This window comes from Notamacropus eugenii, chromosome 6 (assembly GCF_028372415.1).
Source record: "Notamacropus eugenii isolate mMacEug1 chromosome 6, mMacEug1.pri_v2, whole genome shotgun sequence".
Classification (NCBI taxonomy): Eukaryota; Metazoa; Chordata; class Mammalia; order Diprotodontia; family Macropodidae; genus Notamacropus; species Notamacropus eugenii.
The window spans coordinates 303,974,202-303,997,079 of NC_092877.1; the positions used below are offsets into that span (position 1 = coordinate 303,974,202).

The window sequence follows — 22,878 nt, forward strand, 5'->3', positions numbered from 1 at the left end:
AAAGTAATCTCTGCTCCCTTTTCTTCCAAACACAATGTTCATCTCCCCCACTCTGTTCCCTCTTATTTTTGTGAGGAGCCTTTTAAGGAGAAAATGCCAATGCAAACAGGCAGCTAGATGGTATAGTGGACAGAGTGCTAAGCTTAGAGTCAGGAAGACCTAGGTTTGAATCTTGCCGCAGACCTTTACTAGCTGTGTGACTCTGAGCAGATCACTTAACCCCTATATGCCTCAGTTTCCTCATCTGTAAAATGAGGTTAATAATAGCATCTACCTCCAAGGGATGTAGTAAAAATAAAATCAGATAACATTTGTAAAGTGTGTTGCCAATGAAAACTCAAATTCACATTATGGAAGGGCATCTTACCTTTCACTAGGCAATGTAGATCTAAGTTGGAACAAGAGCAGTAGTAGAAAAGGATTCTGATTTTTGGTTCTTTGGGAGTACCCAAAGGCAACAAGAAAAACTGATTGCCCATTTGGAATTGTTTGAACCATAAATCAGTTTTAAAAATTTATTAAATGCCTACTATGTACAAGTCACTGTGTTTTGTACAGTTGTGATCATAGTATCAAATTTCAATAGAACTTACAGGCTCAACTTAAGTGCCTTTTGCTACAAGAGGTCTTCCTGATTCCTCCATTTGTAATGCCCCACCCCTCATTTATTTGTATTTGTTTTGTATTTAGATGGTGCAGTGAACAGAGCACATGGACCTGTACTTGGGAATATATGAATTCAAATAGGGCTTCTGCTAGATACTAATTGTGTGACCCTGGGCAAGTCCTTTAACCTCTGTATGCCTCAATTTCCTGAACTAAAATGGGGATCATAACATCCACCTCATCAGCTTGTTTTGAGGATCAAATGAGATAATATTTGTAAAGTGCTTAGCACAGAGCCTGAATCATAGTAGATGCTTATTAAATTCTTCCTTCCCTCTTCCCTTCCTTCCTTCCTTCCTTCTTATCCCTTCCTTTCTTCTTTCCTTCCTTCCCTCTTTCCCTCCTCACCTCCCTCTCTATTTCCTTCTAGTGAGATATAAGTTTCTTGAAGATAGGTAGCGAGTGTGTGTGTATGTGTGTGAGCATGTGCACATGCACTAGTATGTGTTTTTATATCCCCACCACCTTGATGATACTTGATACACTATAAGCATTTAATAACTCTTGGTGGAATTGAAATAAATCTACAAAACACTATCCTTTTAACAACCCTGTGGAAGAGTAACACCTTTTTTCCCCTTTTACAGGTGAGTAAACAGGCATAGGAAAGAAATAAGGGATAGGGACTGAACCTCTGATTTCATTCATATAGGGAAATCCTGAATGGGCTATCTCCCTGTATTAATCTATATAGTAGGTGTTTCCCAAGCTGCCAACAGGCTGTAGGTGGCCTAAAAGACTCTTGAGCATGGCCCAGATTAAAATGTAGTTGGGAAATATTAGCAAAATAAATAAAAATATAATAAAACATAGATAATGTTAATTTGTGGTTGTCTGCCACAGAGATTCTTTTACAGAGTTTAGTGTCTCCTGTCACATTTCTATAGGAGCTTGACATCACTGTCATACAGTCTCCTTGTGAACACATGGAAAGATATGGTTGAGCTAGGTGATAGGTTAAGAGGATTCAGAACTGGCTGAATGTCAGAATCCAAAAATTAGTCCTTAGTATTAATTGGAAAAGAAGTGTCTAGTAGAGTTCCCTCTGTCCTGCACTTTGGACTGTTCAACATTTTTATTGATGTTTGCTAAATTGGTACACGTGACATGAACCTATAACATTAGGTAAAGAAGACTCAGGAAAGATATATCTTGTTGATTGGTGGCTAAATGTATAAAAATATTAACAAGGTAGAATGATGGACTAAAACTAAGATGAAATTTAATGGGAATAAATATAAAATATTTTCCCAAACACAGAGTGGGAGAACAGATGGCTAGATTCATGGGTGGAAAGTATGGATGTTTTAGTGAACCAAGAGGTCTCAGAATCATGGATTCCATGTGTAAAAATCTCCTTCACGACATATATGCAACAAGTAATTCTCAAGAACTTCAGTGAAGGGCAACCTTCTGCTCTCTGAGGGGGGGCGGCTATTCCACATTTGTATAGTTCTTATGGTTAGAAAGTTCTTCCTTACTTCAAATCTGAATTTACCTTTTAGTACCTTCTACTCATTTCTCTACTGGTCCAAGCAGACAGGAAGACTATTAAATCATATCTTCCCTGAGTCTTTTCCAAGCAAAATATTCCCAGTTGCTTCAAATAATCCATAGCATGATCCCAAGACTCACTTACTTTCCCTAAAATCTCTCATTTACAAATATCATTCCTAAACTATGATGCCAAGAGCTGAACTCAGAACCCCAAATGGGGTCTGACCATAGAGTACCTACATCAAGCCTAAATTTCTGCTCAACTGGAGTGTTGCCACTAGAGGGAGAAATGACACCTTGGTTTGCCCAAGGTTTTGCTCTACTGAGATTGCTTCTGCTAAGGGGAAGAAATGCAGTGCTGCTATAAGGGTCAGACCTGGGCAGGCGAAGAAGTGGACCTGGTGAACAAGGACACTGTCACTAAGAGATCACGGTTGAAATGTCATCCTCTCCCACCCCTCCAAGGTATTGTTAGTGCCTTCTAAATTTTTTGTCCTGGAACAAAGCCCTGGCTGCCCCACTATAGTTATAGCTCTGGTTTCAAACATGTAAAGACTCTGTGGGCTAGCTGAATTGGTTAAAACTAGGAGTTAGATGTCTTGGCTTTACCAGCTATGTAACCTTGGAGAAATTCCTTCACCACTCAGGGCTTTAAATTCTTCCTTTTTAGGATGAGGCTGAATTAGATCATTTCTTCTAATTCCTTCTATGAGTCTAAAGTCACTGAGTCATGGAGAAAAGGCCAGGGGTGGGGGAAGGGTGTAGGTACTTTGCTGATGTATGTATTTGATCTCATTACAACAGGCCAAGAGAATGTGGCTGGATCAGTGTAATTCTGTCATCATTACCAGAAAGCAACTCAAAGAGCATGCCCTGCAAATAGTTGGCTGGTACCATCATTGATATAAGTGAGAGTAGCACATTCTTAGAGTGGTTCATATGTCTAAATGGAAAAGATTGCTTCATTTCTGCATCTTTTACTTTCTCAGACATTGAACAATGAACATAAGCATTTAAAGACATAATGTAACAATTACTGACATTACAAAGCACTGTAAGAGTTGCAAACTACTTCATATACATTATCTCATTTTAATAGCTATTATTTAAAAAGTACTTTAAGGTGGGCAAAATACTTTACAAATATTATCTCCTAACAACCCTAGAATGTTGGTGCTGTTATTATTCCTATTTTACCAATGAGGAAACTGAGGCAGATAAAAGTTAAGTGACTTTGTCCAGAAACACACAGCTAAGAAAAAATAATAACAAAACTCATCTGGAAAGACAAAAGGTCAAGCATGTCAAAAGAATTAATGAAAAAAAACAAGGAAGGTGATCTAGTTGTGCCAGATCTGAAACCATTTTATAAAGCAACAATCATCAAAACTATTTGGTACAGGCTAAGAAATAAAGTGGTGGATCAGTAGAATAGGTTAGGTACACAAGACACAGTAGTCAATGTAATCTACTGTTTAATAAACCCAAAGACTCCAGTTTCTAGGATAAGAATTCACTATCTGACAAAAGCTGCTAGGAAAACTGGAAAATAGGAAGGCAGAAATTAGGTATAGATTAAATTAGGTTTCTTACATTATATACCAAGATGAGGACAAAATGAGCTAATAATTTCGATATAAAAGGTAATACCATAAGCAAATTAGGAGAACAAGGAATAGTTTACCTGTCAGATTTATGGAGAACTGAAGAATTTATGACTAAACAAGAGATAGAAAACACTATGAAAAGCAAAATTAACAATTTTAATTACATTAAATTAGAAAGTTTTACACAAACAAAGCAGTGAAACCAAGATTAGAAGGAAAGCACAAAACTGGGGAATAGTTTTTACTACCACCATTTCTGATAAAAGCCCAGTTTCTAAAATACATGGGGAATTGAGTCAAATTTATAGGAATATAAGTCATTCCCAAATTGATAAATGGTCAAAGGATATGAATGGGCAGTTTTCAGACAAAAAAATTAAAGTTATATATAATCATGAAAAAATGCTCTAAATCATTATTGATTAGATAAATGAAAATTAAAACAACTCTGAAATACCACCTCAAATCTATCTGATTGATTAATATGACAAAGAAGGAAAATGTTAAATGTTGGAGAAGATGTGGGAAAATTGGAACACTAATGCATTGCTGATGGAGTTGTGAACTGATTCAATCATTCTAGAGAGAAATTTGGAAGTATGGCCAAAGGGCTATAAAATTGTGCATACCCTTTGATCCAACAATACCACTACTAAGTGTGTATCCTAAAGAGATCATAAAAAGGGGGCAGAACCCACATGTACAAAAATACTTATAGCAACTTTTTTATGGTGGTCAATAATTGGAAATTGAGGGGATGCCCATCAACTGGGGAACAGCTATTGTGCTATAAGAAATGATGAGTAGGTGGATTTCAGAAAGCCTAGAAAAACTTACATGAACTAATGCTGAGTGAAGTGAGAAGAACCAGAACATTGTACACAGTAATGGCAACATTGAACAATGATCAAATTTGATAGAATTAGCTCTTCTCAGCAATGTAACAATCTAAGAAAATTCTGAAAGATGCATGATGGAAAATGTTATCCATAACTAGAGGAAGAACTATGGAGTCTGAATGCAAATCAAAGTATACCATTTCCTCTCTCTTTTTTTCCTTTCTCTTGGTTTTCCCATTTTGTTCTGATTCTTCTTTCACAATATGACTAGTGTAGAGATATGTTTAATATGATTGTACAGATGTGCCCTGTATTGGATTGTTTGCCATTTTGGGGAAGGGGGAGGGGATGGGAGAGAAAGAAAATTGGAACTCAAAATCTTATAAAAGTGAATGTTGAAAACTGTCTTTACATATAATTGAACAAAATAAAATGCTATTAAGTGGGTAAAAAATTGGAGTCACACAGCTGAAAAAGTATCTGAGGTTGGATTTGAACTCAGGTTTTCCTGATTCTAGGTTCCCTGTTCTATCTGCTTACCATATACCTACCTCCCAACAGCCTCTGTGAGGTGGAAGCTTTAGAGAATTTGAATGATTTGACCATGATTACACATTAAATATCAGAAGAATGATATTCTTCGACTTCTAACACTCTATTCATTATGGCAGCTGCCTTTCAAAGCCAAAAATAATTGATCAGGTATTCAAATTAGGAGCAATTTAAAACTCTCAGAAATTACTCATATATCCATTGCTATACATATATATGTATATACACTCATGTGCATATATTTTAGAGATTTGAATAATCAAATACTCAAAACAATTCAAATGGATCTTTGAGCTCAACAGTTTGGAAGCTCCATCCAATGATGCAAATGGCAATCTATCTACATTTGCCTATTTTGTGCAACTCTTGTCCATGTTATTCCACAGTTTTGCCTCAAGTGAGTCAGCCAACTTGCTGAAGGCCTCCTCTTTCTCTTTCTCCTGGCATCTCAAGAATATCAGTTGCGCATGTGGTAGTTGGTCTACTAGCTATTTCTTCTTGCCATGCAACCAGTTTGTTTTGTTTTTAACTCCCATATTTATCTGTGCACATTCTTTTTAAAAAATCAATTAATTTTTAGTTTTCAACATTCATTTCCATAAGCTTTTGAGTTTTAAATTTTCTCCCCCTCTCCCCAAGACAATATTCAATTTGATATAGGCTCTACATATACATTCATAATAAACCTATTTTCACATTAGTCATGTAAAGAAGAATTGGAACCAATGGGAGGAACTTTGAGAAAGAAGAAACAAAGCAAAACAAAAAAGAGAGAGAGAGAGAGCAAATAGTCTGCTTCGATCTGCTTTCAGACTTCCTAGTACTTTCTCTGAATGTGGACAGCATTTTCCATCATGAGTCTTTTGGAACTGTCTTAGATCCTTGCATTGTTGAGAAGAGCCACATCTATGAAAGACAGTCATCATACAATGTGGCTATTTCTATGTACAGTGTTCTCCTGGTTCTGCTCACTTCACTCAACATCAGTGCACATAAGTCTTTTCAGATTTTTATGAAGCCCACCTGCTCATTTCTTTTTTTTCCCCCAAAGTCATTCTTTTTTTTAAAATTTATTTATTTAACTTTGAACATTCATTTTCACAAAATTTTGGGTTCCAAATTTTCTCCCTATTTGTCCCCTCCCTCCACCCCAAAACACCAAGCATTCTAATTGCCCCTATCACCAATCTGGCCTCTCTTCTATCATCCTTCCCTTTCCTTGCCCCCACCTTCTCTTTTGTCCTGTAGGGCCAGATAACTTTCTGTATCCCTTTACCTGTATTTCTTATTTGCTAGTAGCAAGATCAGAACTTGACAATTGTTTCTAAAACTTTGAGTTCCAACTTCTCTTCATCCCTTCCTCCCCACCCATTCCCTTTGGAAGGCAAGCAGTTCAATATAGGCCATATCTGTGTAGTTTTGCAAATGACTTCCATAATAGTTGTATTGTGTAAGACTAACTATATTTCCCACCATCCTATCCTGCCCGCCATTGCTTCTCTTCTCTCTTTTGATCCTGTTCCTCCCCAAGAGTGTTGACTGCAAATTGCTCCCTCCTCCCATGGCCCTCCCATCCATCATCCCCCCCACCCTGCTTATCCCCTTCTCCCCCACTTTTCTGTATTGTAAGATAGGTTTTCATACCAAAATGAGTGTGCATTTTATTCCTCCCTTTAGTGGAATGTGATGAAAGTAAACTTCATGTTTTTCTCTCACCTTCCCTCTTTTTCCCTCCACTAAAAAGTCTTTTGCTTGCCTCTTTTATGAGAGATAATTTGCCCCATTCCATTTCTCCCTTTCTCGTCCCCATATATTTCTCTCTCACTGCTTAATTTCATTTTTTTAAGATATGATCCCATCCTATTAAATTCACTCTGTGCTCTTTGTCTCTGTGTGTGCGTGTATGTGTGTGTGTGAGTGTGTGTGTGTGTGTGTGTGTGTGTGTGTGTGTGTGTAATCCCACCAACCACCCAGGTACTGAAAAGTTTCACGAGTTACAAATATTGTCTTTCCATGTAGGAATGTAAACAGTTCAACTTTAGTAAGTCCCTCATGACTTCTCTTTGCTGTTTACCTTTTCATGCTTCTCTTCATTCTTGTGTTTGAAAGTCAAATTTTCTTTTCAGTTCTGGTCTTTTCATCAAGAATGTTTGAAAGTCCTCTATTTCATTGAAAGACCATTTTTTCCCCTGAAGTATTATACTCAGTTTTGCTGGGTAGGTGATTCTTGGTTTTAGTCCTAGTTCCTTTGACTTCTGGAATATCCTATTCCACGCCCTTCGATCCCTTAATGTAGAAGCTGCTAGATCTTGTGTTATCCTGATTGTATTTCCACAATACTTGAATTGTTTCTTTCTAGCTGCTTGCAATATTTTCTCCTTGACCAGGGAACTCTGGAATTTGGCCACAATGTTCCTAGGAGTTTCTCTTTTTGGATCTCTTTCAGGTGGTGATCAGTAGATTCCTTGAATACTTATTTTGCCCTCTGGTTCTAGAATCTCAGGGCAGTTTTCCTTGATAATTTCATGAAAGATGATGCCTAGGCTCTTTTTTTGATCATGGCTTTCAAGTAGTCCCATCATTTTTAAATTGTCTCTCCTGGATCTGTTTTCCAGGTCCGTTGTTTTTCCAATGAGATATTTCACATTATCTTCCATTTTTTCATTCTTTTGGTTTTGCTTTGTGATTTCTTGGTTTCTCATAAAGTCATTAGCCTCCCTCTGTTCCATTCTAATGTTGAAAGTACTATTTTCTTCAGTGAGCTTTTGGACCTCCTTTTCCATTTGGCCAATTCTGCTTTTGAAAACATTCTTCTCCTCATTGGCTTTTTGAACCTCTTTTGCCAGTTGAGTTAGCCTATTTTTCAAAGTGTTATTGTCTTCAGTATTTTTTGGGGTCTCCTTTAGCAAGGTGTTGACCTGCTTTTCATGCTTTTCTTGCATCTCTCTCATTTCTCTTCCCAGTTTTTCCTCCACCTCTCTAACTTGATTTTCAAAATCCTTTTTGAGCTCTTCCATGGCCTGAGCCCATTGAATATTTATTTTGGATGTTTGGGATACAGAAGCCTTGATTTCTATTTCTTTCGCTGATGGTAAACATTGTTCTTCCTCATCTGAAAGGAAGGGAGGAGATATCTGTTCACCAAGAAAGTAAGCTTCTATGGTCTTATTTTTTTTTCCCTTTTCTGGGCGTTTTCCCAGCCAGTTACTTGACTTCTAAGTGTCCTCTCCACACCCACCTTGCCTCCAGATCTGCTCAGCTAGTGTTTGAGGTCTGAGATTCAAATATTGCTTCCCAGCCTTAGGGCTTTGGCAGAGGCGGGGCTGCTATTCAGTGTGAGATTAAGTTCAGTTTCTCTGGTGGGGGCAGGGCCACCACACGAGGCTCAGTTCCCTCAGAGGTTTTATGCAGAGACCTTCAACAATTGATCTGGACTCCTGCCTGCTTTGGGAGCCCCTGTCTGCTGCTGCCTCCACGGCTGCCTCCTGAGGGGGCCTGAGCTATGGGGACACCCCTCTCCCCTCTCAGCCAGCTGAAAAGACCCTCTCACTGACCTTTGGGTGGGTGGGTGGAGGGACCTACAGGCTGCTGGAGATTCTTTCCCTGAAGCCTGCTCGGATCTGCTCCTCTTGGTGCTGGGTGACCAAGGCAGGGCTGGGTTCTGCTCTGGGGCCAGTGCACAAGGGACCTTTCATGTCAGTTTTTCAGGTCTCTCTGGAACAGAAACCTCTTCCGCTCTGTTGTTCTGTGGCTTCTGCTGCTCCAAAATTTGTTGGAAGTTCTTCTTTACAGGTATTTTATGGGCTGTGAGTTTGGAGCTAGCATATGTATATCTTTCTACTTTGCCATCTTGGCTCCTCCCCCCTCATCATTTCTTATAGCACAATAGTATTCCATTACATTCATATACCCCAACTTGTTCAACCATTTGTGCACATTCTTTATTCCTCTTGTTTTGTGTGTGTGTGATATTTGTTGTTCTGTGGTTATATGAAGCATAAGCCTCTCTATTGCCTTCTAAATGATACTCATTTTTAATTTCATGGAGACTGTGGTGTTCCATGACTCACCAACATACAACACTGGCATAATATTGGCATTAAAAAGATGGGCTTTTATTTCTGAGAGAAACTTAAGGTCATTGAGGAAGTTCTGTGATTTCCTCAAGGCAATTTAGCTTCCTCCCCTCTTCCTATTTAATTATGGGTCCAACTCAGTGTCCATTTGCACCATCTGCCCAAGACATATAGACAGATGGACAGGCTCTATGGGCTATCCATCTAATTGTATCTTATGATCTGTACAACAGATATTCCTTATCCATGTGTCTTTTGCTACACAGATCATTAGGTCAAACTAATACAGAGTTTATGTATAAATTATATAGTATATGTAATGTAATGTACATATTATACATAAGATTAGATCATTTATAATCTATTATTCAAGTTCTAATGATCCAGGATTTAATTAGCACGTATATCACTTCTTTCTCTGGTTACAGCCTCTCCATGCCTTTAATATGTGGTCTTCATGAATTGCTTGGGCCAATTAAAAAAAATAATTTGGATACCAAACTTTTAGAATTAACCTCTCAACTTAGTCTTGTCTTTGGACAATAGAAATCTTTTGCCAGACTTATAAGGGAAACTCCTAGCTTGGTAGTACCTTTCAGAGTTTGTTCTTCAGTGCTTATAGCTTATAAGAACCCAGAGTACCTTTTAGACCATAAGAAGGCATCAAAGTAAAACTTTGGTGTGTGTGTGTGTGTGTGTGTGTGTGTGTGTGTGTGTGTGTGTGTGTGTGTATTTGGGCATGTATGCATATACATATATATATATGTATGTATGTATGTGTGTAAAATCAACATAAACAAATGATTTCAGATATGCCCATTGATCCATGATCTCATTGATTTGGGAATTTCTTCTTAGTTCAGTTTGCAACCCATCCATCCCTGTCCATTCTGTGTAACTCATATCCATGCTCTCCCAAAGATCTACCACTAATGGTTCACCCAGTATGCTAGGAGCTGTCTTGCTTTCTCCCAACGGTCACTAGATACAGAGCTAAGTATAGTAACTAAAGATCTTAACAGCTACAAAAATCAGTTTTAAAGTAAAAATCTGATGTTTTAACACATAGAGTTGTAACTAGTCATTGTTCGCCCAGGACAAACACCATAAGATGTATTTGAGGCAAGCAGGACAAAAGATTCCCTTAAATTATTTTTTATGCCAAAGTAATTTGAGCAGTAAGGGTTGGGAGGATATAGGGGAAAGAAAACTTGCAAATAGACTTCAGGAAACAAGGTACTATGCAAGGGAGGAGTCACAAGTTACTGCCCCATGGAGGAGAGGCAAAGAGGCAGAGAACCCAGGGCATCAGGAGACTGCCACTGGTAAGGTTACAGCTTGAGAGGAGGACACTAGGAGGAGTTTACTTAGGATGGAATCACAAGAGGGAGGAGAGTCTGCTATCTTTTTAACTCATTTTTCTTAGGAACTAAGTTCTAAGTTTGGTTATTTCCACATGCTAAAGCAATACAATTGCTGTCAGCATTTTCTAAATTTTGACCCCTTGGGGAAAATCCCTGTTGCCCCACCCTAGTTACACATCCTAATTTTATGTTCCTTCCTCAGAATCTCTGTCCCTCCCACCATTATCATCCTTTCTCTCTTCTCATTGCTTCCTTGACTCAACAATTTCTTTCCTCTTTTTATCATCTGTGTCTTCTTCATCCCATCATCTGTCCCCAGGGACTTTTTTTTTTATTAGCCATGATCTTTTGGTTAAAATGGGCTTAAGGATATGAATGGCAAGCTAAATTTGAGAGGGAACTTTGGTTTTTCACACTCTGGCTTTCAGGGAATATATGACTGATAGGGTGATTTTTTTTCTAGCACGAAAATGCTAGCTCTGTCATATCCTGAAATCTTATGCCCGGTTTCTTCTGAGGACATGCTAATTAGGGATTATAAAGTTCCAAGGCAGGAATTTTACCTAGGAATTACCTAGGGAGACAAGTGCTGGTGGGAAAGACAGAGACAGAGAGAGGCACACACAGAGAGAGACAGAGACAGAGAGATAGAGAGAGACACACAGAGACAGAGAGAGACAGAGAAATACACACAGAGAGAAACACACAGAGAGAGAGAGAGAAGGAGAGAGAGAGGAAGAGGGAGAGAGACAGAGAGAGGAGTGAGAGAAGATTCTTGTTTTATTCTCTCTGGCTTTTAAAAAATAAAATGCAAAACTCCATGAGCTGTTGTTTCTGTTTTAAAACCAGGCATCTTTTTCTGCATTTCCCACTAACAGATTCAAATTGGAAAGAAGACAGCAAAAGAATTGAAAGCAAAGCATGGAAGCAATTATAAAGTTGGAACGACCTCAGAAATGTTATGTAAGTGTCTGTTTGGCTTCTTTGACATTATACAAGGCATGGAGGAAGTGACTGGACTTCAAGGGAGAAAGAGAAGATCCTGGGCTTAGCAGCTGGAGAGAAGGGAGTTTTTTGTACATAATCTGAACTGTGATCTCTAGGGACAAGGTGTGAACCAGAAGAAAGAATGAACTCCCAGACTCAGCCCAGGCTGTCTTCTGGAAATTAGAAGAAAGGATGATGTCCAGTGGCAGTTGATCTGTTGACTCAGGTCCCAAAGGACCTATCAAGTAACAAGAGCAGGGTAGGGTGGGACTGGAAGGATAGATCTGAAAGCAAAAGAATCTAGGAGGAGATTTTTTTTCTTCTCTTTGCCTCCGAAGCCCACCCAGATAATAACATTAATATGTACGTCATTCAAACTTGGATCATCGACCCAAATAATTTCATATTTCTTAATTATTAGAGTATTTCTTATTTCCTTAAAAGAGAATGATAAAGGGACTCCAAATGATGTCATATGAGGATTGGTTGAAAGGACTGGGCACATATTACAAAGGGAAAAAGGAGATATAGGTTGAACATGTGCTTCACCTTTAGTATTTAAAACATTGCCAAAAAAAGATCTTGAGATGAGAAGCAGAAATGACTGAAAGACAGATTTTAGATTAAAATAAGAAGAACTAAATAATAGCTAGGAGAGGCAATATGGCATCATAGGTAAGAGCTGGTCTTTGTATCAGAAAGACCTAGGTTTGAGTTCTGCCTCTGACATATAATGGCTGTGTGACCTTGGGCAAGTCACAGATGCTCTTGAGTTCTCTAAGACTGGAAGGTGTAAAACAGGTACCAGCCTGTGTTGGTAGGAGGAGTTTCTTCAACAAGAGTTTCCCTGTGATGGTAGAATCATAGGTCAGTTTTAAAAAATATATATAGTTGTTTAAAATTGAAATGGGCTGCCTTATGAATTCCTTCTCGTTGGAGATGTTCAGATAGAAACTAAAGGGACACATATTTTCTTGTCAATGAGATTCATGCTTTGCATGAGGGTTGTATTGGATGACCTCTGAGGTCCCTGCCTACTTTTAGATTCTACATTTCTAAAATTTATTTCATCAGAGTGTGCATTTTACTCTTCTAAAGTTATCCCCTTTCTTGCTATTGTCAGAGACTGATATCCAGGTTATTGATTCTGTCTTCTTGTTTTAATTAATAGACTTTCTATCTGGATCCTCACGAGACTGGGCTTATGATATAGGGATTCCCTTTGCTTATACGTTTGAGTTGAGAGACAATGGAACCTATAAGTTTGTGCTACCAGAAAACCAGATCCAGCCCACTTGTGAGGAGATCACGGCAGCTGTCCTGGCCATGCTTGATGAGATCTATAAGAAGGAATGGGGCTTAGCCAGAGCAGTGGTGCTCTCCCCAGCTACCATGGGGCTCAGTGTCTTCCTGTTCATCATGATTTTCTTTTAAGGACATCTGTCACAGCTCCACTAGGAATCCCCAGCCTTGTGGATATAATTCAAGTCAACTCAATTCAATAAAAGTTCAGAGCACCGTATTTTCAAAATGTTTGTTTGTTTTACAGAAAACAAATGATCTAACAATGAAGACAGTTCATATTGATGAATAAAAGTTGTGCCTATGTGTTTTAGTGCATAAGAGATAAGGAACACACATAAAATGAAGAATCTGGTTAATAAGCAGTTATTAAATGCCAACTATTAAGTCCAAAGCATTGTGCTAAGCACTAGAAATACAGTGACAAAAATGAAATAGTCCCTGCTCTTTGAGGATCTTATATTTTATCAAGGTGTACAACCTGTACATATATGAGTATATACAGAATAAATACAAGTTCGTTTTGGGAGGGAAGATGCTAGTAGTTGGGAGAATTAGGAAAAGTTTCCTCTAGAATCTCCTTTTTGTCATGGACTCCATTACTAGTATAGTGAAACCCATGGGTCCCTTCTTAGAATAATGTTTTTAAATACATAAGACTACAAAGAAAACCAATTATATTGAAACAGTTACCATGATATATTCTTTTAAAAAAAAACGAGTTCACAGAATCCCTAGTGATTTGTGGACCCTAGATTTAGGACCTTTGACCTAGCAGGTGGTGCTTGAGCTGAGTCTAAAAGGAAATAAGGGATATGAAATGGCAGAGGTCAGGAAGGAGTGGATGCCAGGTATGGGGGATAGACAGCACAAAGACGTAGAAAGCAAGACAGTTAGTTTGACCAGAGTAGAGAACATGAGAGGGAAATAATACATAATACAGTTGAAAAGGCAGATTAGGGCTAGGTTTTCAAGGAGTTGAAAAAAATTATATTTTATTTGGCAGGCATTGGGAACTACTCTTGAATAGGTGAATGACTAAGACCATCATTACTGATTGGGACCCCAGTCTCAAAGAATAATTTATAATTGATTTTGGAAAGAAAAATATTCCCAGAGGATTATCCCAGTATTACCAGGATCCTACAAACTCACATACCCAGTTTAAACAACGTAGATCTATTTGACTCATGTTTCTACAAAGTACTTTGCAAATGTTGAGAATTATATAGATGTCAGTTATTTATTATTATAAACAAGGGAAACTGCTGGTAAGGCTGGGTACCTGGTTTATATTTTCTGATCCAGAAACTGTTTTCTTCCCTCCTCCCCAGCTCTGTAATTTCTTGTCTGTCATCCTAGCCTTCCAACTAGAAGATGATGTTTTCCTTCCCTCCAGAGTGTATAGCATACATGTTGAAGAAAGCATGGGCTTTGGAGTCTGAAGGCCTGAGTTCAAAGAACAGCTTTGCACTCACTATCTGTGTGGCCTTAGGTGATTCAATGTCTCTGAGCCTCAGTAAAATAAATGGAAATGATAATTCCGATATGATACACCTCACACAGCATTTATAAGAATGAAATGACTGCTGCATGGAGAAGGTACCTATGGTAGAAAGACTAGTGGACAGGAAGTCTGGAAGATCTGCCTTTGAAGACTACTTCTGACCCTTAACAACTGTGTGATCGTAGTCAAGACCCGTAACCTCTCTGAGCCTCATTATTTTTTAATGTGTAAAATCAGGATAACAAGACGTGTCCACGTTTCTCTGGGCAGTTGGGAGGCTCCAGTAAGATGAGATTTGTAAGGTTCCTTAGGAAATTTAAAGAGCTTTGTTGTTGTTCAGTCATTTCAGTTGTGTCCAACTCTTCATGACCCTGTCTGGTATTTTCTTGGCAAAGATATTGCAAGTGGTTCGCCATTTCCTTTTCCAGATCATTTTACAGATGATGAAATATCCAGGGTCACACATCTAGTAAGTGTCTGAGGTTAGATTTGAACTCAGAAAGATTAGTCTTCCTGACTCTAATTTGGACATTCTATCCACTGTACCACCTAGTGACAGCTAAAGAGCTTCAGAAATGTGTTATTATATAAATATTTTTGTAAACTAGAAAAGCTTACACAGCCTCACACTCTAATTACCGTCATACATTGAGGTAAGAATTCTCTCTCTATCTCCATTTTCCCTTCCCATTTTTTCATTTTCTACCAAACTCAGTTTATAGCTAGGACCAGGAATGTTACAAATGGCTATCCCTCACCTGTGAGATCTGAATGAATAGACTTTAAAACCAGAAAGAACATTCAGGGGCTAGGTCTGTGCTTTCTGACCTCAAACAGGAGGAACCAGTCTATGAGTAAATATTAAAATGAGGGAGAAAAAATAGTGTCATTTGGGCTACTTAATGGAAATTAAAATTCGCATTTCCACACGCACACAGTTTAGGAAGAGACTTGACAGGGCAAATTTTCCAGGATAAGTGACAACATTACAAAGATGGCCAAGTAAGGCTAGGAGTGGTATAGCAGCTTGGTTACGGAAGTCCAGAGTTCCTTTGTGTTAACCTCTACATCGACGCATTAGGCAGCTTGTCTGATCCCTTGGGAAAGGAAGTCAGGAGTCCATGTGGCATGTCTGTGTTCCCTGACTGAGTGGAGGTCCATGGCTTGGGCATCTGCTGCTTCAGACTCCAGATGCCAGGCAGCTCTGACAAAGAGGATCAGATGTCTAGTTCTAGGTTTAATCTACAACAAATGTTATCAATTAATCTCCTTGCCACGGAGAAGAGCTGCTCAGTGGTTTACAATGGGATGCGACCACAGTTTTCCCACTGATCTGACTTTACAGATAATTTTTTTTAATATGTATGTTATAATGAGATATTTTATTACCTTTAATTTTAATTTGAAAAGAAGATTTTGCTATGGGGAAGAAATCAATTCTCTGATGAGGGATTCATTCTTCATAGACTTTGCCTCTTTGGAATGAAGATAAATAAAACATGAATACATATTTATTAAGCACCTACTATGTGCTAGGCTTTAAGGATGCAGCAAAAATTCCACCACTCAAGGAGCTTATGTTCTAATGGGGAAACAACAAGGACATATATAAATATATGCAACATAAATATAAAGTAGAATTTCCTAAAATTTGATATTTTGTTGTTTAAAAATTTAGTTTAAATGTGTGCTTACTCCTCAAATTCACTTAGGAGGGAGAGCATTAAGTAGGTGAATCAGGAAAGAATTCAAGCAGAAAATGTCATACTTGAGCTTCATCTTATAGAAAAAAATTAATTCTACTGGGAGAAAGTAAAGAGAGAATCCATTTCAGGCACGAGTTGGTCACCGAAAATGTACAGAGACAAGAGATGGAGTATCATGCGTGGGCAATAGAGAGAAGGCCAGTTTGCCTGAACTGCAGAATGTACAAGAGGGAGTAACGTCCAGTGAGGCTGGAAAGACAGATTGGGGCCAGGAGCTGCTGGGTTTTAGAAGCTAGACTAAAGGGTTCATATTTTTTCCTCAAGGCAATAGGAAACCACTAGAGTTGATTGAGTTGAGGAAGAATGTTGGGAGTTCAGTGCTTAAGGAAAATTACATTGGCAGTAGTGTGAAGGATGAGCTGAAATGATGAGAGACTTGAGGGAGGCAGACCAATTAGAAGGCTATTGTAATAATCCAGGCAAAAGGGGATCAAAGCTTAAACTAAGGTGTTACTGTGCTGTAGAGAGAATGGGTCAGATGGGAGAGACATATAGATAGGCAGAAACAGCAGGATTTGGCAACTGATGAGGAATTGAGGACCTGAAGATGATCCTGAAATACAAACTGAGATGACTGAAAAGATGAATCTAAGTCAGTAGCAGTTTAGCTGTTTTCAGTTATGTCTCACTCTTCATGACCCCATTTGAGGTTTTCATAGCAAAGATATTGGAGCATGTCTTTCACCATTTCTTAGAACACAATGATATTCCAATTTGCCTTTTCCTTCTCCAGCTCATTTTACAGATGAGGAAACTGAGACAAACAGGGTTAAGTGACTTGCCCCATGTCTCACAGCTGTGAAGTATCTGAGGCCAGATTTACACTCAGGAAGATGGGTCCTCCTGACTCCAGGCCCAGCATTATATTCACTGTACCACCTAGCTGCCCACAAATCTATGCCACATAGATTAAAATACCTGAAATTCGCCTGTCAGAATTGGGGCTTCCTCAAGGAGTTCAAATTTTCTTCTTTTTCATTACGAACTTGTCAAGTACCAACAAACAGGAATATTTCCATATACAAAGAACAGAAAGAAAATCATATAGGAAACTAAGAATCTCTATTACATAGTTTGTTTTTAAAAGTTCATATTAAATTTGACATAGTAGTACTAAGTGTCCCACTTATCTGTGTTCCCTTTTGAGTTTTCTTGTGCTCTCTTTTGCGTATCTTTAAATGTTTCTTTCGTAGTCATTTCTTTTTTTTCATACAGTATGGGTACCCTACTCCCAGCCCCGCATTCTTGCCATTACTCTGTCACTCAAAAAAAAAAAATTAAAGTCTTCTCTTGTAATAAATGAGGAAGGTTAAGCAAAAAAACCAAAATGTAGACATTGTTTCAGAAAAAGTGTCTCATTCTGCACCTACATTCTGTCACTGCTCTTCCAAGAGGTGGAAAGCTTACTTCAGTATGTCTTCCGTCTTCAGCATTTGTCTTTGATCATTGCTGTGATCAGGCTGCTTAAGTCTTTCAAAGGCATATCTTTTATAGTATTATAGTTGTTCTTTAAGTTCTACTTCTCAGATGGAGAATGCATGAATTTGTGTAAATCATCAAATTCCTCAGAATACATCTTTCATCACTTCTTAGAACTCAATGATATTTCAATACATTCTTGTATCATAATTTGTTCAATCATTCCTTAATTTATGGGCACTAACTTTCCCCCTCAATTCTTTCCTGTAATGAAAAGTGTACTGTAAACATTTTTGTCCATATGGGTTCTTTTCCTCTGACATTAATCCTTTGGGGATAAATTCTAGTAGTAGTATTTCCAGGTCAAAGTGTCCACATGGTTTCATGACTTCAGTATATAGTGTCAAATTACTTTCTGGAATGGCTGAACCACTTTACAATTCCACCAGCAGGGTATACCTGTCATCTCTAGCCACTCCAGAAATTGTCATTTGCCCTTTTTTTTCATCCTTGATATAGTGGATATAAGGGGGAGGAATCTTAGATTTATTTTAATTTGTATTTTTCTTAGTGATTTGGAGCATTTTTTTTTGATATGGTTGTTAATAGCTTTCCTTTTTCCTTTTGAGAACTGCCTTTTTTTCTCACCTTTTATCTGTTTGTTTGTTTTTAGCATTGATTTTTAAAAAAATTTAGAGTCCTAAATTCTCTCCCTTTATCCCTTCTCCAAGTTATTAAGAAGGCAAGCAGTATGATACCCATTATGCATGTGAAGTCATGCAAAACATGTTAACCATGTTGTTCAAAAACTAGAAAAATTTTTAAATGTGAAAAACAATGACTTCAATCTGCTCTCAGAGTTCATCAGTTCTCTCTCTGAAGGTGGATAAGAGTTTTCTTCATGAGTCCTTTGAAATTGTCTTGGACATTGATCAGAGTAATTAAGTCTTTCACCCTTGATCATCATTACAATAATATTGTTTGCATTGTATACTATGCTCCTGGTTCTCTTACTTCATTTTGCATCAGTTCATATAAGTCTTCCTCGGTTTCTCTGAAATCCCTCCCCCTTCTCACTACTTATAGCGTAACAATATTCCTTCACAATCAAAACTTGTTTAACTTTTTATTCCCCAATTGATGGGCATCCCCTCAAGTTCTATTTCTTTGCCAATGAGGGCAGCTAGGTGGTGCAGTGGGTGGAACACCAGTGCAGGAGTCAGGAGGATCTGAGTTCAAATATCACCTCAGACACTTGACACTCACTAGCTGTGTGACCTTGGGCAAGTCACTTAACCCCAATTGCCTCATCTTGGGTCATCTCCAGTCATCCTGATGAATATCTGGTCACTGGATTCAGATGGCTCTGGAGGAGAAGTGAGGCTGGTGACCTGCACAGCCCTCCCTCACTCAAAACAAAGTCAGGAGCAAGTCATGTCATCATTTCTCTGATGGCATGGTCTTATTTGGCAATGAAGGACGGACACATGCATTTCTTTGCCAACACAAAAAGAGTTGCTATAAATATATTTGTACATATAGATATATGATCTCCCTTGAGATTCTTGGCCTTTTGTTTCTCCTGATGAATTCTGCTAACATTTTCTATACTTCTTTAAAGTTAATTATTTGGTTACCTACCATAGCACTGTAAATTAAATTAGACAGTATTGTCATTTTTATTATACTATCATGGTCCAATAATGAGTGGCTAATATATTTCCAAATATTTGTCTTCTTTTATTTCTATGAAGGCTATTTTGTAGTGGCCTTTCGCGGAGACACCAGCAGTTTCAGGCAGATTTTGAAGGGGCCCTGTTTCTCCTGTTCCTTCCTTGTCTTTTTGGTGCCTTTGCTAATGCATCTAGTGAGTCTCCTATTTTGTTGTTCAGTCATTTTCAGGTATGTCTGACTTTTTGTGATCCTAACTGGAGTTTTCTTGGTAAAGATACTGGAGTGGTTTGCCATTTCCTTCTCCAGCTCTTTTGACCGATGAGAAAACTGAGACAAACAGCTTAAGTGACTTATCCAGGGTCACATAGCTCATAAGTGTCTGAAGTTGGATTTGAACTCAGGTCTTTCTGTATCATGGTCTGGAACTCTATTTGCTCCCTAGCTGCCAAAGAGCTTTACATAAGCTCATGCAAAGATAAAGTCTGAAAGCAAGAACATGAAATTAGAGGTCAGAAAATCATAGATTCAGAGCCTGAATGGGCCTCTACTGTCATCTAATCTAACTGCCTCACTTTACAGATGAGGAAACTGAGACTTGGGGAGATTAAATGACTTAGACAACGTCTCATAGGCGGTATCAGAACCAAAACTTTTCAGCATACTTTCTAACCCCCTGCCTCTACTCTGGCCCACCCACTCATTTCACTGAGGGGTTGTGAGGAAAGCCCATCTTAAACTATAAAGTATTATTTAAGTGTGAGTTATTTTTAATCATTACAGATTTGAAATTTGAGACCGAATGGTAAAATGAGGTTCTTTAAGGTTTCCTTCCAGTTCCAACAATTTATGAATTTATATTCGCAGAACTGGGACTAAAACCTGATACTTCCTAGACTAGAAATGTCTCCCTACACCGCACCACATCCTGATGTTGATTTGACATTTACCTTGAAAGTTTTATTGAACACAAAATACCATTATCCCTTCCACGTTGTGTACTTCCCTGTCATGGTTTTGAAATCTTGTGGGTCAGCATTAGAAATTAAGTGGGAATTTTGTGGAAAACCCAGATGAAGACAACACCAAAAAAGTTTAGAAACTCAGAAATGCATTAAATCTATGTATAGTATTTTATAATATCAATATTTTGTATCTTTTAGTACCATAATAATTCAAACTTCTTCTCTGGTACTAAGGTAGGGTCAAAACATTTTACGTGGTCTTTCCAGATCACAGAGACACTATGTGCCCAATCCCCATGATGTGGAAAGGACAACTGTGCCTTTCAGGCTACTCACTAGGACAATGGGTTTGTCGAGGGACGGGGTAACCAATTGTTCTTAGAAACAAAGGAGGATGTGCATACAATGCTGGGCTTGTAGTCAGGTTCAAATCCCAAATAACAGATCTTGAACCTAATTTTCCTTACTAATGGAAAGCTTTTTGTATATACTGGCCTCAGTGGAAAATTCATCTGGTTAACATTTATTAAGTAATTCAATTCAATATAATAACCATTAATTAAGTTCCTATTAAGTGCCAAACGCTAAACTAAATTTTGAAAATACTAATACATAAGATGGTTCCTGTCCTCAAGGAGCTTTCAGTACAATGGGGGAAGACCACACACAATGGGAAGCTGGAAGGGAGTTGGGGAGCACCAGGGAGGGTGGGAGCGGTGCCCATCCTGAGATTGTCTTGTTCCATGGAGTCCAAAGCAAACAGAGCTGTGGAAGGAAAATAGATAGCCCATACTATGCACCTATCACTAAGCATCTGCCATATGCCAAGCAGTAAAGACACAAAGACAAAATACAAAATTGTTATATGCTCTCAGGAGCTTAATGTCTTAGTGAGAAACATCACATGCATGGAAAAGTCAATACAAACTGTATACAGTCATTTGGAGAGTGGGAGTTGGAGAGGGAATGGTACACTTACCCCAATTTGCCACTCAAGCCAACAGGAGCCCACCTCCCAGATGGCATTGCCAGGGTAGGCAAATTCTCTTTTTGATTTGCCTTCCTTTAGGAATGGAGTCAGGGATGATGCCTATGCTACTGCTGTAGCCCAAGACTGTTGTTTTGACTGATATCTCAAGGCCTCAAAAAAACCCCGAACAAACGTAAAGTAATTTTCCATTTCTAGCACATTTTACAATTTCCAGAAACTCCTAGTTAGCCTATATGCATCTGCAAAACTGACACACGTACAAAGGATTTAAAACTAATAATTTCAAATTATATATTTCAAATATTACACTTGTACAAAAGATTTCAAATATAAAAATTTTATTTCAAATATTATACTTGCAGAAAGGATTTAAAAATTATAATGTTTCAAATATTCAAACACATCCATCATGCTATTAATATGGCATGATGGACATCTTGGCAATTATTATATATATCCTGACAACCGTGAAAATCAGCTTTAAAGTAATATCCCTGGGCTCCACCGATTCTTGCTTCGAGACAGAAGCCATGTGGACTTTTTCTCCAGATTTTAATTAGAGTCTGTAAGGTAGAATTTTGTTCCCTATAAGTGTTCCCTCGATTGATTGGTGCCATGTTGATTAAGGACAGTGAAATAAATGTTGGAGCCCTATTTGTCTAAAGATGGTTTTCACTAGTATCTGAGTTGACCATCCTATTTTACCACTAACAGGGCTGGTGGATGTCACTCCAGGATCAGACTGGAACCAGGAGGGCAAACTTCCGCCTTCTCCTTTTCCTCCTCATCATAATTGATTTTTACGTAGTACCTTAAAGTTATGGAGAGGCATAATAAATAGAGGGCTGACCTCAAGTCAGGAAAATCTGAGTTCAAATTTTACCCAGCGGCTGTGTGAGGCTGGATAAGTCACTTAACATCTCAGTGGTCCACACAACTCTCAGTATCTATAATTTGCAGAAAAGGTGTTGACCTGCATTGATAGAGGGAGTTTCCCCCTCTGAGTTTTCCTTAAGCCAATGAAATCATTGTACTACTCTTTATTCCTAACCCTACTTTGGTTCAGAGTGAATGTAAATAACAATTATTTCTGTTTTGGTCAGAAACCCTGAGGGTCTTCTCCTCCCACATTGATCCCCCCCCCCCTTCTTTTTGACTAGGTGAAGAGGTTACTCTCTGCCTCACTTCTTACCTAGCCTTAATCACTGAATGGGCATTACCTTAGTCAAGCTAAGACTTGTTAAAGACCTTAGATTAAAAAAGTCAAGGTCTCCCACCATATCCAGGGATATCTCCAGTTGTCTGGCCACTGAATCCAGATGGCTCCTGAGGAGAAAGTGAGATTGTTGACATTACACAGCCCTTCCTCACTTAAATCCAATTCACTTGCATGTCATGGCATCACCTCCTTGATGTCATGGTCCTCTTCAAAAACAAAGGACAAACAACAACTTTGGGTCGATGAAATTTGTATTTATGAAGCAACTCCCATGTGTCAGGCACCATACTACATACTGGGTTTACAAGGACAAAGATGAAACACTTCTTACTCACAAAGAACTTTCTGATTCTAAGTATACGTCTCTATCTATTACACCACACTTCCTTTCCTTGACCACCTTAGGTTAGGTAGCTCCAAAGATTCCTATACTATGGCAACTGCCTTACC

General features: G+C 38.4%; 1 protein-coding gene across 2 annotated transcripts in view; it reads left to right on the forward strand.

Annotated features, from left to right (window-relative positions):
- The window catches only part of CPO (carboxypeptidase O), a 38,946-nt gene extending 25,836 nt beyond the window's left edge, over positions 1-13,110 (forward strand). For both annotated transcript variants that reach the window (XM_072617390.1, XM_072617391.1), the window contains 2 exons: positions 11,480-11,564; positions 12,760-13,110. In XM_072617390.1, coding sequence (XP_072473491.1) covers positions 11,480-11,564; positions 12,760-13,022 — 348 coding nt within the window. In that variant the 3' untranslated portion in view covers positions 13,023-13,110. The remainder of the gene's footprint in view (positions 1-11,479; positions 11,565-12,759) is intronic.
- Positions 13,111-22,878: the final 9,768 nt, after the last annotated feature.